Source organism: Marmota marmota, unplaced genomic scaffold (genome assembly GCF_001458135.2).
Source record: "Marmota marmota marmota unplaced genomic scaffold, marMar, whole genome shotgun sequence".
NCBI classification, from domain to species: Eukaryota; Metazoa; Chordata; class Mammalia; order Rodentia; family Sciuridae; genus Marmota; species Marmota marmota.
Genome location: NW_025999977.1, coordinates 16,108,899 through 16,133,993, shown reverse-complemented (window position 1 = coordinate 16,133,993; position 25,095 = coordinate 16,108,899). Strand labels below are relative to the sequence as shown.

At 35.4% G+C, this 25,095-nt stretch overlaps 1 protein-coding gene across 9 annotated transcripts in view; it reads right to left on the bottom strand.

The window, feature by feature from the left end:
- Positions 1-651: 651 nt before the first annotated feature.
- The window catches only part of Clhc1 (clathrin heavy chain linker domain containing 1), a 41,393-nt gene continuing 16,949 nt past the window's right edge, over positions 652-25,095 (bottom strand). For 5 of the 9 annotated variants that reach the window (XM_015479663.2, XM_048804327.1, XM_048804333.1 and 2 more), the window contains 8 exons: positions 23,369-23,570; positions 23,145-23,257; positions 22,464-22,557; positions 21,730-21,836; positions 16,872-17,046; positions 13,234-13,436; positions 11,999-12,178; positions 8,618-9,657 (listed from right to left, as the gene is read on the bottom strand). In XM_015479663.2, coding sequence (XP_015335149.1) covers positions 9,461-9,657; positions 11,999-12,178; positions 13,234-13,436; positions 16,872-17,046; positions 21,730-21,836; positions 22,464-22,557; positions 23,145-23,257; positions 23,369-23,570 — 1,271 coding nt within the window. In that variant the 3' untranslated portion in view covers positions 8,618-9,460. Of the gene's footprint in view, positions 1,600-8,617; positions 9,658-11,251; positions 11,313-11,998; positions 12,179-13,233; positions 13,437-16,871; positions 17,047-21,729; positions 21,837-22,463; positions 22,558-23,144; positions 23,258-23,368; positions 23,571-25,095 lie in introns of those variants that run through there. The other 4 variants (XM_048804330.1, XM_048804329.1, XM_048804331.1 and 1 more) reach the window with 4 other exon arrangements.

Here is a 25,095-nt window from a genome sequence, read left to right as displayed (position 1 = left end):
TAAAAAAAGAAAAAGAAAGATATGTGCTTTATTCTTGTATCTGCTACTGGAGATATGAGTTCCTCAGCTCAGTGGTAGAGCACATGCTTAGCATGTGCAAGGCCCTGTCCTGTGTTCAATCACAACACCAAAAAAAAAAAAAAAAAGTGTGAAGTGAATGTGAATATGTGTGGTGAGCAAAGAATTCCAGGAAAACATGAATAGGATGTAGTGTCAGATATATATTTATAAATAATGTAGAGTAACTTTTTTCTTTTAAGGGCCATATTCCTAAGAATACAAATATATATCTGGCAATACATATTATATATCTGGCAATACATATTATATATATGAATACAAATTATATATATATATATATCTGGCAATACATTTAAAAAATATATATATATACACATAAATTTTTTTGGACTGGGGATTGAACCCAGGGGCACTCTACCACTGAACCTATTTTGTATTTTTATTTAGAGAGAAGGCCTCACTAAATTGCTGAGACTGGCTTTGAACTTGAGATTGTTCTGTCTCAACCTCCTGAACCACTGGGGTTACAGGCATGTGCCACCATGCCCAGCTCAGAAATCTTAATCTATATGCCACCAGAATTGGAGTGTTTATTTTGTGCTACTGTAAAAGAAAACAATAGACCAGTAATTGATAATGAACAGAAATTTATTGGCTTGCAGTTCTGGAGATTGGAAGTCCAAGTCCAAGGTGCTGGCATCTGGTGTGGGCCTTCTTGCTTCATCATACACACGGCAGAAGGGCATGAGAGAGAGAGAGCACAAAAGGCCAAAGCTGTCACATTTTAAGCACCTACCTCCTCAATAAGAAGCCCATTCCTTTTATAATGGCATTAACCCAGCCTCCCAGCTATGCCACAGTGTGGATCAAGTTTCCATCGTATGAACTTTGGGGGACATGTTCAAACCACAAGAGGGTGAGATGGACTTCACATAAGCCCAAATTTAACTAAAGCTGGCCCTATTTATAGTACCTTTAAGATTTCATCCAAGCAAACAAAATAACAGAATATAATCCATATAACTGCTCCTTGGATTAAAAATATGGCTTCTCCCCATTATTATAGATGAGAGCTTGAAAGGTAGAGTTTGCACCCAGTAGAGGACTGAAAATGCTTGGTGGTGATTTCTGCCACAAGTATTTTGATAAACATGGTAATGGCAAATCCCCACAGCCACAGTGGAAATTCTACTAAAGAGTAACTGAATAGAGATATAAGAATCATGTAGGGAAATCTTCAACCTGTATCTCAGTAGCCTCTTTAAAAAAAAAAAAAAAAACTTTAATATTGCTTCTTAACCACCCTTCCAGCAATACAGTTGGGGAATGATACTGGTAAATTAATTCTTTAGAGAAAAAGATGTCAGCATTACTTTTGTATCTTTTCTTCTTTATACACACAAATTACATGTGTGCTACCTTTCAAGTTCCTTAACATTAGATATCAAAATAGCCTCCACACTAGATCCACAATACAGGTACCAGTACATCAATAAAGTGGGTACTCGGGCTGGGGATGTGGCTCAAGCCTGGCATGCATGCGGCCCAGGTTCGATCCTCAGCACCACATACAAAGATGTGTCCGCTGAAAACTAAAAAATAAATATTAAAAATTCTCATGCATGCTCTCCCTCTTTAAAAAAAAAAGCAAAAACTCAACATCCTCAATTTTCAAAAAATAAAAAAAATAAAATAAAGTGGGTACTCTACGGCAGCTTTTTCTGAATGAAAAAAAAACATTTTTTTAACTTTCATATTCAAAGTGTTTAATTTAAAGTTGATAAACACAAGAAATTAAGCTTGGTCTTCTGAGTTTAGGAGAGAGGCTTCAAATTGATGCTCCCCAGCTCAATCTTGGTCTGTAGAAGTATCTTGTTTGGCCCACACAATATTCTGAAAATCAGGCCTACATACATATCAGACAACATTTCCAGCTTCTGAGAGGGTAATACCAAATCCATAATCCTGTGTAATAAAAACTGACTGGAATTTATCATAATTGTCCCTCCCTTTCAAAAATTACTCAGATCCCCCTATGTGTAAGCGTGATATATTTCACTAATTTACAATAGTACCAGGCAGGCCTCTATAGATACTGCAGAGTGATTTTTTGGGGGGGGCGGGGGGATGTGGAGGGAGTCTAAAAATTGGAGATATCTACCATAAAAATTGTTAAGAAAATTCAGTAAGAACATATATTAAAAATTGCTAGGCCAGGGGCAGTGGCACATGCCTGTAATCCCAGCAGCTTGGGAGGTAGATGCAAGAGATTGTGAATTCAAAGCCAGCCTCAGCAATTTGGCAAGGCGCTAAGCAACTCAGTGAGACCCTGTCTCTAATAAAATACAAAACAGGGCTAGAGATGTGGCTCAGTGTCGAGTGCCTCTGAGTTCAATCTCTGGTACCCTACCCCCCCCCCAAAAAAAAATTGCTAGCACAGGGTTGGGATTGTGGCTCAGAGGTTTGATCCTCAGCACCACATAAAAATAAATAAAATAAAGTTATTAAAAAAATTGCTAGGGGGCTGGGGATGTGGCTCAAGCGGTAGCGCGCGCACCTGGCATGCGTGCGGCCCGGGTTCGATCCTCAGCACCACATACAAACAAAGATGTTATGTCCGCCGAAAACTGAAAAATATTAAAAAAAAAAAGAAAAGAAACTTGAAAAAAAAATTGCTAGCACAGTGTCAGCACTCAAGAGCATTGAAAGAATTTTTTTCTTGACTTTACATGAGAAGCAAAGAAGTGCCCTATGTAAGAAATGAAGAAACCCATAAGTTTGGAAAGAAAAATATACAAAAATATACAAATAATTTCTATTACACATACTTCACAGTAGCTCAGAGGCGATTAACATGATCACTTATCCAATAGAAAGAAATGCACACATGGAGGACATAAAACACATATTAGAATGCTTACGGGCCCTATGTTTTAGCCCCACACTGGAAACAATTTACGTGTTCACTTATACAATAGACATGAAACATGTATACTTATACAATAGACTAACAAATAGCAATGAGAATAAGTAACTACAACTACACACAACATGGAAAAGTCCCATAAAAATAATAAAGAGCAAAAAAAAAAGCCAGACACAAAGGAATAAATGTATTATTTTTTTATATAAAATTCAAAATCAGGCAACATTCATCTATGGTGAGAAAATTCAGGAAAGTAGCTACTTTGGGGAGAAGGACGGTACAGATTGGAACCTTCCAGTGGTGTTCTATTTCTTTGTGGGTTGGTCACACTTTGTGAAAATCATTGAGCTCTACATTTACAATTTGCACATTTTTTAGAATGTGTGATATAATTGTATACATATATGTTTACACATAATAAAATTTACCAAAAAAATTTATCAAGACCAAAGTTAATTAACAAGATTGGCATTAATTACCATAGAAATGTTGGGAAAATATTAGAGTTACATTCAAACACAAGGATACAAAATAAACACAATCAATAAAATATTCCTGATGGCTGACCCATCAAAGATGCTGAGATCTATTGACTGAATTACATGAATGCAAAAAAAAAAAAAGATTGGCATTAAATATAAAAATATTAGACCCATACTAATATTTATTCCTGCAGCAACTGCTTACTAAATATTCATTTTTTGTTATTGCTTTTTAGTATTTTTTTTAAATATTATGAAGTCTTTTTTTTAAGTAAAGAGAGAGAGAGAGAGAGAGAGAGAGAGAGAGAGAGAGAACTTTAATATTTATTATTTATTTTTTTTTAGTTTTTGGCGGACACAACATCTTTGTTTGTATGTGGTGCTGAGGATCGAACCCGGGCCGCACGCATGCCAGGCGAGTGCGCTACCGCTTGAGCCACATCCCCAGCCCCAACTTCTAGTATTTTTATTGGCACATAATAGTTATTTATAATAGTAGGATTCATTTTGACATACTCATACTTGAATATAATTTGATCAATTCTATGTTTATGTATTTTTGGTGATACAGTGATAATTGTTGAGAATTGAATTACATCCTCCCAAGATTCATATGCTGAAGTCCTAACTCCCAGTATATCAGAATGTGACCTTATTTGGAGATTGGGTCAAGTTAAAATGAGATCATCATGGTGGGCCCCATAAGAAAAGGAATTTGGATACAGGAATACATAAAGGGAAGAAAATGTGAAGAGACATGGAGAAGATTGTTATCTGTAAGCCAAAGAGAGAGCCTTCTGAAGTAATCAACCTTGAGCTAAGACTTCTAGCTTCCAGAAGTATGAGACAATAAATTTCTGCTTGTTAAATGGCTCAATTTGAAGTACTTTGTTACAACAGCATAGAAAATTGATATCTTCCCCATCCCTCAGACCCTAAAAAGGTGCTGTTCTTCCCCTCAATAAAAAAATATTATCCCTGACTATAAGGATGATAACTGCAATGAAGGAAAGCCTATAAAAAGGAAAACAGGAATGATTAAGGATGTCATCAAAGACTTCCTTCCCTGAGGAAGTTTCTTTAAAGATTTTTCCCCTTTATTAGTACATTTTAATTATACAGAATAATGGATTTAACTGTGGCATATTTGTACGTGGAAATAACATACATTGATCAGCTGAGGAAGTTTTTAACTAAGCTGAGATTTAAAGTAAAAAGAAAGGAACAAGACTTTTAGGTAGAAGAAAGTATTTTAAATCCCCTTACAGGAAGAACAAAAAGAAGGCAAGTACCTAGTTCAAAGAAAGTAAGGTGCACAATAGGAGGTAAGGGTGAAGAGGCAGCTGAAATCCTCATTATGTAGGGGGTTTAGGTCATGTTAAGGATTTGGGAATTTATCTGAAAAAGCACTGGCATGAGACAACCAAACATTGGGTGCTCATACCATGAAGAAATGTGAAGTACCCAGCATCACCTATGAGTATCCTTGTTTAAAGAGAGGATCCTAAATCTAGCTGGGCCTTTGGAGCTAACTTCCAGGTATAGGAAATATGGGAAATGGAAGAACAAGTTAAATAATCCCACAAGGAAGTAATCAGACAAATCCAAAATATGGAACATTCTCAGTAACAATCAAGTCAGTTCACACAGAGAAAATTACGTGACAAAAAACAGACAGGAGAGAAGACATACTCTAGATGACTAGACCAAATAGAACTCAAGAACATTGTTTAGATGCTTATTGGAACAACTCAACTGTTTTTTTCTTTAAAGAAAAAAACGGCACTTTCAAGTAATTGGTGAAATTTGAATGTACTATAATGATACTAAGGAATTAATGTTACAAAATTTTAAAAATATGTTGCTTTCCTGTTGAAGTTGTGATCTTGATAGCACAAACTGTATGTAAAATAGGTATCTAGGATGCATGGCTAATGCTGATGCTGAATCTGAGTATTACAAATTTAGGAAAAAAGTCAAGAATCCCTGAGAAATAATTTGTATCTTTTCAGAATTATGAATTTTAGAGTTTTGAAATGACAAAGAGAAATTATCCAGTCAAATTCATCTTGCTTTCTCTGCTTTCTGATCATCATGAGAGCTCCTTTTCTTGCCACACTCTTCTGCCATGATGTTCTACCACACTGTGAGCCCCAAGGAATGGAGCCTACTGTTTATGGTTTGAGACCTCTGAAACCATGGGCCCTAAATAAATTTTTCCTTCCCTAAAATTGTTCTGGTTGATTACTTTAGTCATAGCAGTGAAAAAGCTGACTAAAACAGAAATTGGTACCAAGAAGTGGGGTCATTCCTGTGACTAACCTGACCATGTGGTTCATAAGTTGTTGGAGCTTTTTGGAATTGGTAGGAGGAATTTTGAGATGTGTAGCAGCACAAGCTTGGATTACTTCAGATTACTGTAAGCAGAGACTAATGGCCAATTCTGATGGGAACTCAAAAGAACAGAATGCCAACAGGAATGTGAAGACAGGGCTCAAGAGGGTTCAGAAAAGGAGGATCCTATTAAAATCTGGAGTAGAGGCTATTAGTGTTATGTTCTGACTGAGAAATTGTCTTCACTTTGCCTGTATCCTGAGACTTTCTGTGAGGCTGATTTTAAAAGCGATGTACTTCTTAATCTGGTAGAAGAAATTTTTGGATAGCATAGCATTCAGGAAGTGGCATGGATATTGCTGGTGACTTTTAGCCAAATTTATTCTGATATTCAGGAGTAGAAAAAAAAAGAAATATTTGAAAAACTTGAACTTGAAAAGCAGGAATAAAACTGGGGATATGGAAGTTGCAAGTGTTAAAAACATTACTGCCACTAAATAAATCCTGAAGATTTTGCTCAGAGACAATAAGAAAGATTGCTTCAGGAACTGGCAAGACCATACCTAGCTCAAGCTCAAGGGAATAAAAGAGAAAATTCTCTTGAGAAGAGACCAGTGGGGCACCCTTCTTGCACAAGGGAGCCTAGGAAGTTGTTCAACATGCTCAGCTACTCAGGCACTCAGAGGTTGCTACAGCCAGGGTCCCTGGAGGCTTGGCTACTGCTCGAGATGATGGCAGACCTTGGCATCAACCACATGGTGCTGGTTTTGCAGGAATGCTGTATGCTGAAGTTAGAGGGTCATGGAGGCTTCTACCAAGATTTCAAAGGAAGAACTGGGAGTGCAGGCAAGGTTCAGCAGGGTCAGAGTCCCTGTGGGCATCCCCTGAGAAAGCAAAGTGTGGAGATATGACGAGGAAGCTGAAGCTGCAGTGGAAACCCCCAAGATTAAGAAATGCTTTTAACATGGGACATCATCCTAGGAAAGCTGCAAGAATCTAGCAGAAATAAGCCAACAGGAAGGCCACTTGGGCTGCAACCAACAAAGCCACAGGGGTGGAACTACACAAGCCCTTTGGAGAGAATACCACAATGCCATATGTCCCAGTTGCTGGATATGAAGCTACAAGACTTGTTTGCTCAGCTGGATTTTGGCCTTGCTTTGATCCTATCTCTTCTTTCTATGCCCCTAATTTTGTGAATGGAAATATTTACTCTGTACCATTATATATTGTATACCTGTAAATTGCTTTTATTTTTACAGGACCTCAAAATGCAAGATTGCCTTGAGCTTCAGAGAAGACTTTGGACTTGAACTTTGAGCAATCTTGGAAGAGTTGACACTATAGGGAGTTTTGGGAATGGACTAAATGTATTTTACATTGTCAGATGAGTGTGAGCTTTTGGGGGCCAGGGCTGGAAAGTTATGGTTTGAATGTGAGTGTACCCCAAAAGCTCAGGTGTGAGACAATGCAAGAAGGTTCAGAGGAGAAATGACTGGGTTGTTAAGAGTCCTAACCCAGTCAGCGAATTAATTCCCTAACAGTGATTAGCTGAGTGGTAACTGAAGTGGTAGGGTGTGGCTAGACAAGGTGGGACATTGGAGGCATGGCTCTGGCATGTATATTTGTATTTGGCAAGTGGAGACCTCTTTCTGCTTTCTGATCACCATGTGAGCTGCTTCCCTCTAATACACTCTTCTGCTATGATGTTCTGCCTCACCCTGAGCCCAGAGGAATGGAGCCTGCTATCTATGGATTGAGACTTCTGAAACCATGAGCCCCTAAATGAACTTTTCCTCCTTAAAAAAAAAAATCATCTTAAGCATGAGGAAAAGAGCACAGAGCTCAGTAGGGGTACAGCTGGTTTGTAAGGCAGGCTTCTGTGGTAAGCCCACGTTATACTTCTTTCAGTGTAGATTACAGGGAGGTTCTTATAGCTCACAACTACATAGCTCACAACTCAATTATTTCTCCTTCCTCTTTTCATTTGTATTCTCACTCTTCCTCCCAACTTTTATCTCCAGGCATTTTAATTTATATTCACTTGACAACTTTTACTTTCCTTAGGAAAGCTGCCAAAGGTAATGATAACTGAGAAGGAATCATAATGAGCAAAGGGAAAACATTTCAAAATCAAGGTAAAATTAAGAAAAAAAAAAAAAAAGCTGCTACTTCAAGATTTTTCCAGATTTATATAGCTACTTCATCCCCCTGGCCTTCATGGTCACATTTTGTTCCTAAGTTCTGTCAGTGAACCCACAGGAGCTTGCTATCAATTGTGCAATTCTCAAAGGAAAAAAGGACTTAAACCATTGTGACCTAAAGAATGGATGTGGCTGAAATACCCTCGTATTTTCCCTTCTTTTTTCTTGTCCTTCATCTGTTCTTTTAAAAAATCACAGCTAATGAAAGACCAGAAATAAAAATATTATTAATTATCATAAGCATCTTAATAATATGTTGCTTTTTAAACTATGCATATTACTTTAGTAAAATTATTAAAGTTTAGAAAACTGAAGTATAGCTATCTAGAAATTTTTAACACTATATGGAAAAATTAAACTCAGCCTATACACTTATGGATTTATACTATATGCCAGGCAACCAAAATATGAGTTTAGACAATAAGTTAAACTAATGTCAACTACTCCAAAGAATTACAATTGTAGCATACAAAGGGATAGAAATGTGGGATTAATTAAGTATAAACTAAGTGGAGAATATGTGCTTCTGGGGCCTACTACATAAAAATGATGGCCATCTTCTACTAAATTTCTCCATCGTGTTATATTATACATATAAATTATCACTAATCCTCATAACAAGCCTAGATCAGACAAATTTCACAAATGAGTAAAAGATAGTACCAGAATTTTAATAAGACTGACTCCAAGTTCATATTCTTTCCATTGTGACATAAAAAATACATATCCAATTTAAATTTAGGAGAAAAAAATTATGTTTTTTATTCCTATTCTATGTAACAGCAGCTAATTTTTACCATACCCCATGGTCAAGGCTGACATTCAGCTGCTATGTTCTGATGTGGCAATAAGAACAGAAAGCTGTACTGATTGGTTGGATGTCTGTTCCGCTTGATTGGTGCCCCTGTCATATTGATCATTAACGATTTTGATTATCACACCTATACAAGGAACAGAACTCTGAGTTCTCAAATACTTCAAATATTTACATATTTGAAGTCATAAAATAACACTTTATGACACATAATAACATTTATGCCTATAGGTATCCCAGCTCTACTTATGAGCAAACCTTGGCTGGTCTTCCCTCTAAGTAAGAACATGTTAAGATGCCCAACTTTAGTAGAAGCCTAATCTTTGCCATATTTATATATGCCAAATCATGGGGCACATCTTTAAATCAGCAGTATTTTTAAATACAAAATTATTATACTCTAGCTTTTTGTCAGCGAGTCAACCTTGAAGTATCTATCATCTTGCTTTTTCTTGCATTACACAGAAAAAGGACCTCAGAGGTTTTTTCCTAAAAATATCAAGGATTCAAAAATTCAAAAATGAAGATTTTTAAGAAGCCAACTTGAAATCATAACAAAAAGAAGTGTGATTTACTTCTGAGAGCTTCATGCACTAGATTTATTTGTAAGTTAATTATGAGAAAACTAGTTTGCCTGTAAAATGTTGTACAAGCTCCCTCAACTGGCTAAAATACAGAACTACCAAAAAACATGTTCCATTAAATTGACTGTATCTTCTTCTTCAGAAATTTCTGCAACTCCAGCCTGAGATCGAAGAATGGATATGATGTCATTAGATAATTTGTCAAAGCCATTCTGTAAACATATATTTGCCAATTGTTGCCACATTTCTAGGGAGCAATATGAATCATTTATCACAAGATGTTCTACTGCATCTGAGAAGAAAAATACAATATTACAGTATAGTACTTATCTGATAATCCACACTTAGTGATTCTTCTTCTTCTTCTTCTTCTTTTTCTTTTTTCAGTACAGGGGACTGAACCCAGGGGCCCTTAACTGTTGAGTTCTATCCCCGGTCGTTTCTATTTTTTGAGACAGGCTCTCGCTAAGTTGCTTAGGACCTCACTAAATTGCCCAAGCTGGCCTCAAACTTATGATCCTCCTACCCCAGCCTCCCAAGCCACTGGGACTACAGGCATGTGCCACCATGCTGGGTTTAGTGATTCTTCAAAAAAAAAAAAAAAAGGGACATAGTTTCACCTGAGTTACTTTTGAACTCTACCTGATTTCCATTAAGTTTAATGATATAACATTTAGTATGCTTAGACCTGCTCAGGTTAAGTTTTCAGCTGTTAGTTCCTTCTCCCCCTTTATCATTTCTCAATTCAGCCCTCTACCATTTTCCACATTCCACACTTCTCCACTCATCTCCTTTTGGATAAGGTAGTAGACACTCTGAAGGCTATAAGGTAAGGAGCTCAGAAAGTGAAGAGTGTGGGCTCTTCCTTATTCACAGAGCCTATAATGCTCTACCAGAATTTGTCAAATAACTAAGGATCTGTTGCCCGAGTTCTCATGATTCTTCAAGCACTTCAGTAAATGCCTTAGTAGTGCTGTCCCAAGGGTTTCAGAAACTCTTAGGCAAATCTTCCACCATTTCCCTAAATGGAAGCCTCGAAGCCACATCCTTAATGTGGTTTCTATAGCAAATGGTTTTCTAAAGAAATAATTTTGTTTTTAAGTGAAATCTAATGACATTATTTACTTTTAAAAGTCAATTAGTGACTCTGTGATCTATCAATTTATGTAATTAATTTTTTTAATTAGTGCATTATAATTATACATAATAGTGAGATTCTACAAAATGAATTTCTTACCAATTACCTGCATTTACTTAGTGATACTTAATAAAAGAGGATTTCTCTTTGGAATAGTTACTGCTATTATTTTATTTATACCACAATTGTAATTTATTTTCCTATCAAATATTTTAGATAATATCTGTAATGAGAATTTCAAAATATTAAATTATCTTCACAAACATGTTTTCAGGCAATTACATGTGGTGGTAAACATCTGTAATTCCAGCAATTTGGGAAGATGAGGCAGGAGGATTGCAAGTTCAAAGACAGCCTCAGCAACTTAGTAAGGCTCTGAGCAACTTAGTGAGATCCTATCAAAATAAAAAATAAAAAGGGCTGGGGATGTGGCTCAGTGGTAAAGCACCTCTGAACTTTACTCAACCCCCAGTATCAAAAAATAAAAATAAAAAATGAAATCAAACTGTCTGCTCAAATTCATGTTAAATTAATGAAAGAGAAAAAAAGTGAATTTTTAAAAATTCTCTATCCCACTGCAGTTCAGTTCAGAATGATTATCATATTAAATATTCATATATTTGGTTTAGAAATTAAAATACATGTTTATATCTAAATAATATTTAATAAAATACACATAAAATATTGCTAAAAGTACACACACAGGCTGGGGATGTGGCTCAAGTGGTAGCGCGCTCGCCTGGCATGTGTGCGGCCTGGGTTCGATCCTCAGCACCACATACAAACAAAGATGTTGTGTCCGCTGAAAACTAAAAAATAAATATTAAAATTCCCTCTCTCTCTCTCTCTCTCTCTCTCTCTCTCTCTCTCTCCCTCTTTAAAAAAAAGTACACATACATTAATATATGTAAAGTTTTATAATTTATAAAAGTGTTAGCTATCAATTGTTATTGCATTCCCCTCTGGCTTTAAAAAGATTTTCTCTTCATTCTAATTCTCTTAAGAAATATATAGTATTGTCAATAGACTATTATTGGCATGGAATTGTTGTTATATTTACAAACTCCTAACTCTTTTTTTGCAGGGAATACTGTCCCTAGTATTCCCCTAACACTTTTTATTTTTGTATATTGAGATAGGATCGCACTAAATTGCCCAAACTGGCCTCCAAATTGAAATCCTCCTGCCTCAATCTCCCAAGTAGCTGGGATTACAGGCATGTGCCAATGTTACCAGCCTCAAATTAATTCTTTTTCTTTTTTATTTTTTTATACCTTTATTTTATTTATTTATTTTTATGGTGCTGAGGATCAAACCCAGAGCCTGGCACGTACTACCTCTAAGTGCTCTACCTCTAAGCCACAACCCCTCAAATTAATTCTTGCTAAGAAGGAACCCTAAGGAAAATTTGTGTTAACTTGTACATAACTATCTTGAACCTTTCCTTAAATAATCCACTAATATTTCTTTCACAACAACATTTTACTCTACTTACCTGTCCCACCTTTGTTTATTTCTTGGAGTAGCTTAATGCCAACTTTTTCCATATTCACAGAGAACAGATGAAGTATGGCAAGTCCAAAAGATAAAAATGGTGGTCTCCCATTCTTTTCTTCAGTGAGACATTGAATTAGTTCAGTTTGAGGACATAATGTTATTAGCTTCATCAGGTCATCTGAAAGTAAAAATGAAAAACTATCTCAGCATCCTGATATAACCTAGGTGTTTCAAAATTCTGAAATAAACATTATTTCCTTAGTTTTTTCAATTTTAATACTTTAGAATATTATATATGACAGATAAGTTCAGTAATTTTAAAATAGCCCTATGTAGCCTGGTCCAGCATATCCATTAAAGTTATCTTTAAGAGTATATATTTCCATTTATACCCAAAGGACTTAAAATCAACATACTACAGTAATGCAGCCACATCAATGTTTATAGCAGCTCAATTCACAATAGCTAAACTATGGAACCTACCTACCTAGGTATCCTTCAATAGATGAATGGATAAAGAAAATGTGGTATATATATTCAATGGAATATTGCTTATCTTTAAAGAAGAATAAAATTATGGCATTTGCCAATAAATGAATGGAGTTGGAGAATATCATGCTAAGCGAAATAAACCAATCCCAAAAAACCAAAGGCCGAATGTTTTCTCTAATATGTGGATGCTAACTCACAATAAGGCGGTGGGAAGGGGGGTGGGGGGGCACTAGAGAAGAATAGTGTTACCTTAGATTAGGTAGAGGGAAGTGAAGGGAAGAGAGGGGATAAAGGGATATGAAAGATGGTGGAATGAAACAAACATTATTACTTTATGTATATGTGTGACTGCATGACCAATATGATTCTGCAACATGTACACTCAGAAAAAAGAGAAATTATATCCTATCTATGTATGATATATCAAAGTGCATAAATGCATTCTACTGTCATGTATAACTAATTAAAACAAGATTTTTTAAAAGACTATATATTTCTAATATCATCTAATTTACTAATGTTTTGGGAAAATGCATAATGAATTTTAATGTCTACCATGAAATTCAATTAGCTCGATCTTAACTATTTTCATGAAAAATTACAAAAGAAATATCCTACTTATCAATATGTATAAAGTAGATTCTATAATGTAAATTTAAAATAATGCCTGCTGTGATTAGTGATCTTAGAAGTCAAGTCCAGAATTTGAATGTACACAAATAAATAGCCTCTTTTATTTACCAGGAGTAAAGTCCTTGAATTGTTGTAAGTATTCTATGGCCCCATGGATCTGACCCTGTTTACACAGGCAAAGAAGAACTTTCTTATGCAGGCCACATTCACTGTAGATAATCTGAGCTAAAGCCAGGCACTTGGCTTTGTTAAAAGTATCTTGTTCCCCATAATCATAAATCACATCCCCAGCCTTCTCTGAAAATGTTAGCCTAGAGCAAGCAGATCAATAAGGCACACATTAGAGAAATCTTGATGAGTAGCTGAGACTGAAATATTTGAAAATTCAGCATGACTTCTCTATACCTTATAATGATTCCAAATCAGTAGACAATTGATATAAAAGAAATTAAACATACCTGAGATTTAACAACAACAAATGAACAAGTATTATTTGGGGGGAAGACATTTTGGTGAAACTGATATCAAGTTTTTAAAACATCTACAAACCCCAGCAACTCAGGAGGCTGAGGCAGGAGGATCACAAGTTCAAGGCCAGCCTCAGAAATTTAGCAAGACCCTGTCTCAAAAGAAAAAAAAAAATCAGATTAAAAAAAATCTATAAACAAAGTTAAAACTCTCCTGATAATATGGACAGGACTTAAAATTACAAGATAAACAAAACTTCTCTTAGAATTGGGGGTCACAATATTCTCAGCAGCTACATAGAGTCCAGAACTGTCGAATATAAAGAACTTATTAATTGTTGGTTAAAGATAGAACAATTTTACCTCAAAATTAGTGATAGATCTTTCAAGAAACATTTGTACTAAAAAGAAAACAGAGAAAGTATGACAGCATTGTTACTTTTAAAATTTGTTATAGATTTATAAAAAGCAACGGGGGAGAAAAGACATAACTGTGCCTATTAGGAGAGATAAAAACTGAAGAAGCACTTCTTTTGAGACAGCTTGATCGAATAGATTTCATTTGCCTTTTTTTTTTTTTTTTTGGTACTAGGGATTGAACCCAGGGATGCCTAGCCACTGAGCTATATCCCTAGTCATTTTCAGGTTTTATTTTGAGACAGGGTCTCACGTTGGGTCTCCATAAGTTGCTAAGGCTGGCTTTGAACTGGCAATACTCCTGCCTCAGCCTCCAGAGCAGCTGGGATTACAGGCCTGTACCATCATGCCCAGCTGTCATTATATCTTAATTTTCCATCTTCACACACAGTTGAAGTGAATCATCTGTATTATCACAGTAACTCTTCCTAGAAATCATCAGCATGAGCAATAAGAACATCTGGGTATAATTAAAGATATCACTTTTAATTTCTGTTTGATAAAGGCTTGATAACCAAGGTCATCCTACCAGGTAAGTCATCAAAACCAACAGAAGTGCAAGAATAAAAAAAAAAATTTAATTAGATGACAGAAGAGAAAGATAATTAGTACTATTTAGTATGGATGAATCTGAAAATAATTATAAGTGAAAGAAGCCAATCCAAGAAGAAAAAAGAATACATAACTGTATAATTCCATTAATATAAAATTCTAGAAAATTCTATAAACTATTCTACAGTGATAGAAAGCCAATCTGTTGTTACCTGGGTATAGAGAGGGAGGTGGTCAGAATAAGGAAATGGAGGAAGGAAGGAGCAATACAGGAAGTATAAGGAAACAGTTGAGAGTTATGTATGTTAAATTACCTTGATTATGGTAAAGATTTCATGAGTATATACTTATGTCAAAATTTGTCAAATTCTGTACTTTGAATATGTTGATTTTTTGTTTGTCAGTTATATCCCATTAATGCTTTTTCTAATCAAGCTCATCAAATTATATTCTCTAAGTATGTGTAGCTTATTGCATGTAAATTTTACCTCAATAAAGTTATAAAAAAAACAAATTATGTAGTATCCTACATAGTAACAGGAGCTACAGTATGTCCCACTAACTCTCCTCAAGAATTATGTTTCCCTAGGAATTAAGACCACAGAATCCTGCAGAAGTTGGATACTTTTTTTTTTTTCAGCAACTTATCAAGACCCAACGTGAGACCCTGTCTCAAAATAAAACCTGAAAAGGACTAGGGATATAGCTCAGTGGCTAGGCATCCCTGGGTTCAATCCCTAGTACCAAATACTTTTTTTTGGGTGGGGTGGGGTGGGTATGAGGATTGAACTCAGGGGCACTTGACCACTGAGCCACATCTCCAGCCCTATTTTGTATTTTATTTAGAGACAGGGTCTCACTGAGTTGCTTAGTGCCTCAGGCTGGCTTTGAACTCGTGATCCTCCTGCCTCAGCCTCCCAAACTGCTGGGATTACAGGTGTGCATCACTGTGCCCTGTGAGTATACGTTTTTGTGTGTGTGTGTGGTGCTGGGGATTGAACCCAGGGCCTTGGGCATGAGCAGCAAGCACTCTATCAACTTAACTATATCCCCAACCCCGTGTATACTTTAATGTGAGAAGCAAATAGAATGACTTTGTGCAACTGGTTGACTGGAATTGATGCCACTCAAATGTCCCATCCAAATTTTCCCTACAGGGCCAGAATATTCTTCCTGATAGAAAAATATAAAAGACTGGTCCATTACATCAAGGAAGAACAGCTCTATAGTGTGGTTTATGCTCCTGAGCAATAAATTAGGCCAAGTAGACTTTGTCTGAGGCCATATCCTTGCTTGACTCTTTCCCCCTCCCTATTCTATTTCACTCATTTCCTAATGTATTTCCTGAGAAGCCCTACCTCTATTAATCATATTCACCCAAATTCTTGTCTTCAGGCTTTGGTTCTAGGGAACCTAACCTCAAAGAGCTAGCACAAACCTGCCAATCTGTGCTGAGATTCAGCTTCAAGAAGTCACCTCTCGCCTGTCACCTTGCCTGCTTTATGTGTTCTTTATCATCTTGGTCCATATTCTTCCTGCTTATACACTGTCTCTTGGCTGTATTCTTTACATGTCCCCACAGCCTATCCAGAACCAGATTTGAATCTGCCTTTTCTCTCCCAATCAGCATAATACTGACCAATCCTTCTCTATTCTTTTTTTTTAATTTTTTTTCTTTTTTTTTAAATTTTTTAAAATTTATTTTGCATTACAATTCTTAATACACCATTATACCATAATTTATCATATCTCTGATTATATATGTTGACATCAAATTCACATCTTCATACATGTATTTTGTATAATGATGAGGGTCTCCTTTCACCACTTCTTTATTCTTATTGCTCAACTTCCATCTATCATTAGGTTCTTTTTTTTTAAGAGAAAGAGAGAGAGAGAAAGAGAGAGAGAGAGAGAGAGAGAGAGAGAGAATTTTTTAAAAATATTTATGTATTTTTTTTTTAGTTCTCGGCAGACACAACATCTTTTGTTTGTATGTGGTGCTGAGGATCAAACCCAGGCCGCACGCATGCCAGGTGAGTGTGCTACCGCTTGAGCCACATCCCCAGCCCCTCATTACGTTCTTATAAATCACCTTGGAGAGTGCTGTCACTCAACTCTTTATTTGTGCTTATTGTGACTAAGTCTCATTACTCTGTGAATGCTTAGTAAATACTTTCTGATTAACTGCAACAGGGACCTGATCTAAATTAAATGCTCAAATAATGTATTGATATGAAAACTATTATAATTTTTAGACCAAACAATAATATTAACAAAATGTCACAATTAAGATTTAATTTTGCTTACTTTTCCTGGGTGACCCAGTTGATAACTAAATCCAGCCGTTTTTCAGATAATCCACATTTGATTCCTTCTAGGGTTAGATCTGCATCAACAGGAGTTTTAAAAGCATGGCTTGTGCTAAATATAGCCTCAAAAAATAAGAGTAATGGAAGAGTTTTTCCTCTAATTTTTCCAATAGCTACAAAAAAATGTTAGAATCAAATATTTTAAGAAAGTTTGCTATTTCTTATTTCATATTATTATTTTCATCTCTGCATTTTCTAAAAACTTAGTATTACGTATAGATTAAACTTTATATATTGGATGAGGACTAAATATCATTATTTACACCCTGTGAAGATGGAGGCAGAGATTAGAGTGATCCGTCTACAAGCCGAGATATGCAGAAAAGTTGCTAACAGTGACTAGAAGGTAGGCAAGCCCACTTAGAGTCTCCAGAAGAAACCAACCCTGCTGACACCTTGATTTCAGACTTTTGGCCTCCAGAACTGTGAGAAAACAAATTTATTTTATTTCAAGTGACAGAGTCTCCCACTAATGGTGTGACCAAAAAAAAAAACCTGATTTGAATAAAGAACACAAAAGATGTAGTTATAAATACATTGAGGATAAAATTCCTCATGCAGGGGCTGGAGTTGTGGCTCAGTGGTGGAGTGTTTACCTTGCATGTGTGAGGCACTAAGGTCAATCCTCAGCACCACACAAAAATAAATAAATAATAAGGATATTGTGTCCAACTACAACTAAGAAAAAAAAATTTTAAGTCCTCAAGCAAACTACATTGCTCTATAACCAAATGAGAAAAATATAAAACTGGGTATTCAGAACTACATATTTAGCCAGACTATAGACCTTAACTTTGAAAATAATTCAATGAGAATAATAAATTAGAATCCTTAAAAAACAATGTGAAGCTGGGATTACACCTGTAATCCCAGCAGCTCGGAGGCTGAGGCAGGAGAAACTCAAGTTCAAAGCCAGCCTTAGCAATTTAGCAGGGCCCTAAGCAACACAGTGAGACTCTGTCTCTAATAAAATATGAAAAAAGGGCTGGGGATGTGGCTCAGTGGTTACATGCCCTGAGTTCAATCCTTGGTATCAAATGATAATAATGTATATTAATTGTACAAAATAATGGGTTTCTTTGTGGTATTTTCATACATGCATATAATGTATTTTGATCTTATTTACCCTCACTGTTACCTCTCTTACCACTTCCTCCTGATCCTTGGTCCCTCTCCCCTTCCCTAACAGTACCCTTTCTACTTTCATGCTGCCTAGCCCGCCCCCCTCCAGATTCCACACTAGAGAAAACATGTGATACTTGTCTTTCTGGGTCTGGCTTATTTTATTTAACATGATGAGCTCCAATTCCATCCACTTTCTTGCAAATCACATGATTTCATTCTTCTTCAGGGATGAATAATACTCCATTGTGTTTATGTGTATATACATGAACTGATAAAAATGTGATACATAGATGTATATACACACCCTGACACGCACATATGAACAGTTCATTTGTTGATGGGAATCTAGGTTGATTCCACAACTTGCCTATTGTATATAGTGCTGCAATAAAGATGCACATGCAGTTCTCTCTATTGTATATGGTAGTTCCATTTTTGTTTGAGGAAATTCCATACTAAAATTCCATAGTGGCTATATTAGTTTACCCTCCCACCAACAGTGTATTCCTTTTCCCCTGCAACCCTGAGAGCTATTTTATTTAAAAAAAAAAAAATTTTTTTTATGTGGTGCTGAGGATTGAACCCAGGGCCTCACTCATGCTAGGCGAGTGCTCTACTGCTGGGCCACAACCCCAGCGCCCCCCCAGAAGCTTTTTAATTTGATAAAATCCCATTTGTCCATTCTTGCTATTACTTCCTGAGCTACTGGAGTCTTGTTGAGGACACTATTGTCTATACCAGTATCTTGAAGTATTTCCCCTGTTTTCCTCTAATAATTTCAAAATTTCAGGTATTATATTAAGGTCTTTGATCCATCTTGAATTAGTTTTTGTGAGAGATGGGGATCTAGTGTCAATCTTTTACATGCAGATACCCAGTTTTCCCAGCACCATTTATTGAAGAAGCTGTCTTTTCTCCAGCATGTTTTTGGCTCCTTTCTCAATAGTCAGATGACTGCAGATAGGTGGATTTATTCCTGGATCCTCTATTCTATTCCATGACTCTATGTACCTATTTTTATGACAATATCATACAATACATGGCATATTTTGAAATCAGGTATTATGATTCCTCCATCATTGTTCTTTTTACTCAGGATTGCTTTTGACTATTCAGGTGTTTTGTGCTTCCATATGAACTTGATTAGTTTTTCTAGTTATGTGAATAATGCCATTAGTACTTTTTAATATTTTTTTTACATGTTGATGGACCTTTATTTTATTCATTTATTATATGCGGTGCTAAGAATTGAACCCAGGGACTCACACATGCTAGGCAAGTGTTCTACCACTGAGCCACAACTTCCAGGCCAGTCATTAGTATTTTGATGGGGATTGTATTGAATCTGCAGATAGCTTTCAGCAATATGGCCATTTGAACAGTATTAATTCTCCCAACCCATGAATATGGGACATCTTTCCAACTTCCACTATTTTCTTCAATATTTTTTCAGTGTTTTATAATTTTCATTGTAGAGGTCTTTCAACTCCTTAATTAGGTTTATTCCTACTGTTTTTGGTTTTGTTTTGTTTTTGAGATAATTGTGAATAGGACCATTTTCCTTATTTCATTATTGGTGGATATAGGAAAAGCTGCCAATTTTTGTATGGTGATTTTGTATCCTGCTACTTTGCTCAATTTATCAGTTCTAAGATAATTATGGTGGACTCTCCAGAATTTTCTAGGTATAGAATCATATCATCTACAAACAAAGCTAATTTAACTTTTTCTTTTTCTATTTGTATCCATTTTCTTTCTTTCTCTTGCCTGACTGCTCTGCTAAAGTCTTCAACGCTAAATAAGAGTGTTAAGAGTGTACATCTTTGTCTCATTCTTGATTTTAAAAAAGATTCTTTGTTTTTCTCCATTTAGTATGATGTTGACTATGGATTTTTCACATATAGCCTCTATATCCTGAGATATGATCCTGTATATATAATTCATTAAAGGTTTTTATTCTGAAGGGATGCTGAATTTTATCAAAGGCTTTTCTGCATCTATTGAGATGATTATATAATTTTTATATTTGATTCTATTTATGTAGTGAATTACATTTATTAATTTGCAAATGTTGAATCAGTCTTGCATCCCAGAATGAGACCAACTTGACCTCAGTATATGATATTTTTAATGTGATATTGAATTCAATTTGCAAGTATTTTATTGAGGATTCTGCATCTATGTTCATCAAGAATATTGGTCTACAATTATCTTTTTTGTTCTTCTTCTTTTTTTTTTGATATGTCTTTTTCAGGCTTTGGTAGTATAGTAATTTTGGCTTTGTAAAAAGAGTTTGGGAGAGTTCCTGTGTATGTCTTTGTCTGTTTATAGAGTAATTTGGGAAACATTGGTATTCACTCTTCAAAAGTCTGGTACAATTCAGCAGTGAACCCATCTGGTCCAGGACTTTACTTTGCTTAAGACTTTATTATTGCTTAGGTCTGATGCTTGTTATTGGTCTATTTACATTTTCTTATATCATCTTGATTCAATTTTTGGCAGGTCATATATGTTCAGAAAATTTATTGGCATGTAGTACTTAAAAAATATGTCCTAATGATCCTCTGGATTTCACTGGTATTTGTGAAATACTTTTTCATCTCTAGTTTTATTTATTTGGTTCTTCAATTTTGGTTAGTATAGTTAGGGATTTGTCAATTTTATGCTTTCAGAGAATCAACTCTTTGTTCATTGTATTGTTTTGCTTTTTTAGTCTCTATTTATTTCTCTCTGACATTTATTATTTCTTTTCTTCTACTGACTTTGAGGATTGGTCTGTTCCTGTTTTTCTTTTCTTTTTCTTTTTTTTTGAGGGGGGCCCAACGGGGATTGAACCCAGAGGCACTTAACCAATAAACTACTGTACTTTTTCTATGTTTAAATATATAAATACTTATTCTTGTGTTACAGTTGCCACAGTATTCAGTATAGTAATATGCTGTATAGGTTTGTGGTTTAGGAATAATAGGCTATACCATATCGCCTAGGCTATTCCATCTAGGGTTTTTAAAGTGTGTTCTGTGCTGTTTGCACACTGATAAAATTGCCTGACAACCTGTCAGTACATAGTACACATGACTTTAAAAATGAAATATATTATTGTACAAGAGACTGTATAAATAACATACACATATTATGTACTTTAAATACACACAACTTGTTGTATGTATGTCAATTTATGACAAGAAAGTTGTTTTTTAAAAGGATATGCCTGCCTATCGGGCACAGTGGTGCATGCCTGTAATCCCAGCTACTTAGAAGGCAATCGGGAGAATCATAAGTTCAAGGCCAGCCTTGGCAACTTAGTGAGACCTTTCTCAAAATAAAAAATACAATGGACTGAGAGTGTAGCTCAGTAGTAGAGCACCCTTGGGTTCAATCCTCAATATAAAAAAAATAAGTAAATTTGACGAAATATTAACATTCATTACATTTTGATAGTGAGTATATGAGTGTTAATACATTTCTCCATATTTTCTATATACTTGTAATATATCAAAATTTAAGTTAGAAAAACTATTCAAAGTCCTTAATTTTAACAGTAAATGACAGAGATAGGGCTGGAGTCTAGATCTAATCTTTAGTCTCTCAGTTTAATATTCTTTATATTCTATCAAGAAAAAAAAAGTATAATTTACATACATGGATAAGGTTTGGAGAGAGATGCTTACCCTTAAATTTATCCATTGAACCCATGTTTCGAAGAATCCTTCTAGGACTGCTTGCTGCAAAATAAGCTGCCTTTTCATATTCACCAAGTGACATTAGTTCATTGAACCTAGAGCCATTGCATTGTATAATGGTACACAAAAAAGTAAGAACGCTGATTAGAAATATCTAATACGAAGTAAGTATAGTGGCATAATATAGAAGAACAAAAAACAATTCTAACAAACTATGACTAGATTTGTTTACTTAGAGGCTGTTCATTCAATTTTTTCTCTAATATTCTTGGGGGTGTTTTGTTTTATCTCATTATAAAACAAAGCTGACTTTGAACTTGATCCTGTACATATTCCAATAGTACTTAGTCGAATGCCCCTGAGTTTAATCCCTGGGAGGGAGGGAGGGAGGGAAGGAAGGAAGGAAGGAAGGAAGGAAAAAGAAAAGAAAAGAAATTCTCAAAAGAACATTTAAGACCAGTAAATTGATGGCTAGGGAATGCAAGAAAAATGTAAATAAAATTTATATCAACACTACAATCCTCTTATCTTCTCTGAAATGTCTGCTATAAGCTGTGGGGTTTTCTTCCATAAAAAATGAAATTCTACTTTATGTTCTAAATTTTCAACTAAAATAGAATTTTAAAGATATAAAAACCAAAGACTACAGCTTATCAAAATACTAAATAAATGATAAACATGGTCACTTAAATGTAGAAAATCAAAGTTTTTAAAATATTTGCCTTTCAATGTAGTACAGTATAATTTCAGCATTTTTTGCCTTGCTTGGATCATCTTCAAGCAGTTCTTCAACAAGGCCTTGGTCAACTATAAATGCTAAAAGGACCAACATAAGATATTTAAGGTTATTTACCAATAAAAAATAATAAACATACTTTTTTTTTTTGGTGGTGCTGGGGATTGAACCCAGGACCTTGTGTGTGCAAGGCAAGCACTCTACCAACTGAGTTACACCCCAGCCCATAAACATACATTTAATACTGCTTTGGTTTCCAACAGTACCAACCTCTTCCTAAACTGAGTGGCATCCCTGTCCCTTTGCTCCTTATTTTCAGTTCATTTTAAGGATTCCCTCTTTGGCTCACAAAGTCTATTCTTAACTAATATCTGACAACTGCTGAGGGAAGAAACCCATAGGATATCAGAGAACTAGTAGAGGTAAGTATATTTAAAAAAATTTTTTTTTTAAGTTATAAGTGAACAAATGCCTTTATTTTACTTTATGTGGTGCTGAGGATCCAACCCATTGCCTCACACATGCTAGGCGAGCGTTCTACCTCTGAGCCACAACCGCAGGCCTAGGTAAGTGTATTTTTGTTTTCTTTAAACTCAGTTCATTCTTAGTTTTCTAGGGGAAAAATATTTCCTACTACTTGTGCTAATTTAAAAATGTAGTAAGCTACCATGAAAATCTTTGGTTTTCTGAATTTCTTCCACGAAGTCTTCAAATGTTTTGCTCTTATCAGATTTTACCCATGAAGAAAGTGCATATAAAATAATCTGCAGTCTTTGATGACTATAAAGATAAAAACATCAACAAAATACTAAGCCTAAAATTGAAAGGTAGAATATTAAAATAAACAAATAAAACCTTTGAACTTTAAAAACATACAATCAACTTTCATACCGAAACTGTAATTTTTCATTCAGATTTTCAGCTATATCTCGCCGTTTTAATAACACAATCATTTCCTCATCAAAATCAGCCATCCTTTGAATTGGTACATATTTTACCAACATAGCTTGCTTCATTTCTCTGTATTTATCTTCAAGGTGTTTCCTGAATTTCCTGAGAGCATTTAGATTGACAGAATCTTGGAGAGTCATGCCTATGAGAAGAGGAAATAAATCAACAGGCCAAGCAATTTTTGGGACTCTTGTGCTCAGACAGTGTCTCAGCAAAATAGAGCAGAGATTCCAATGCTAAGAAATAATTCAGAAGTAGTAGCATGTACTTACAGCTCCTGACATAAGCAAAATTAGCATAAAATTGCAAAAGGCTAGCAGTTTTAAACATCACCAATGAAGACCCAGTTAAGATTGCTTGTTCTAGTCGGACACAGTGGTACATGCCTGTAATCCCAGTGGCTCAGGAAGCTGAGACAGAAGGATCGCAAGTTCAAAGTCAGCCTCTGCAATGGCAAGGCACTAAGCAACTCAGTGAGATCACGCTGTCTCTAAAATAAAACACAAAATAGGGCTGGGGATGTAGCCAAGTGGTTGAGTGCCCCTGGGTTCAATTCCCAGTACCAAAAAAGAAAAAGAAAAAAAATTGCTTGTTTGAGAACACACAAACCTTAACATCTGCAAATTTTTAATATATATATATATATATATATATANTTTTTTTTTTTTTTTTTTTGTAGATGGACACAATACCTTTAATTTTTTTTTTTTAATGTGGTTCTGGGGATCAAACCCAGTGCCTCACACATGCAAGGCAAGCGCTCTACCACTGAGCCACAACTCTAGCTCTTGAAATTTTTTTAATTACCTCATCAGTACTGCCTGAAAACTCCTAAATATCACCAAAAGCCTCTGCCTAATAACTAAGGATTGAATCAACAAATTTCCGTTTCCCATTATTTACAAAAATTAACCCCAATATAATCACCTTATTTTTTTCCAACACAAAACTTATAAATGCCTGCCAAAACTCTAGTTATCTCTTCCTCTCTTGCTGTCCCCTGAATTAATTATTCCTAACTCAAACACTTCAAATGCCTTCCTTTCTCATCTGGGCTAATTGCTAACTTTATGAAATACCTCAAAATTCCACTCCTCCAGAACCACTCTGGATTAACCCTACTGGATTTTAATCACTCCCTTGTCCTGTATCTTCTCACCAATTTATTTGTCAGTTATTCTGTACTTATTCATATATATCTTTTTTTAAAACAATTGTTTTAAATATTTATTTATTTATTTTTTAATATTTATTTATTTATTTTTTAGTTTTCTGCGGACACAACATCTTTGTATGTATGTGGTGCTGAGGATCGAACCCGGGCCGCACGCATGCCAGGCGAGCGCGCTACCGCTTGAGCCACATCCCCAGCCCTAAATATTTATTTTTTAAGTTTTAGGTGGACACAATATCTTTTATTTTACATTTATATGGTGCTGAGGATCGAACCCAGTGCCTCGTGCATGCTAGGCGAGCACTCTACCGCTGAGCCACGACCCCAGCCCCTATTCATATATATCTTATTTGAAGTTTGCTAGTCACAATTTTATATTTATATTTGAAAATGAATTTAGACAAAAACATAGAATGTGAATCTTTATTTCCACAAAATGCAAGATGATCATTCAAAGTTAGTAAAAATCCTTTAGTATAGAGTAGCTTATTAC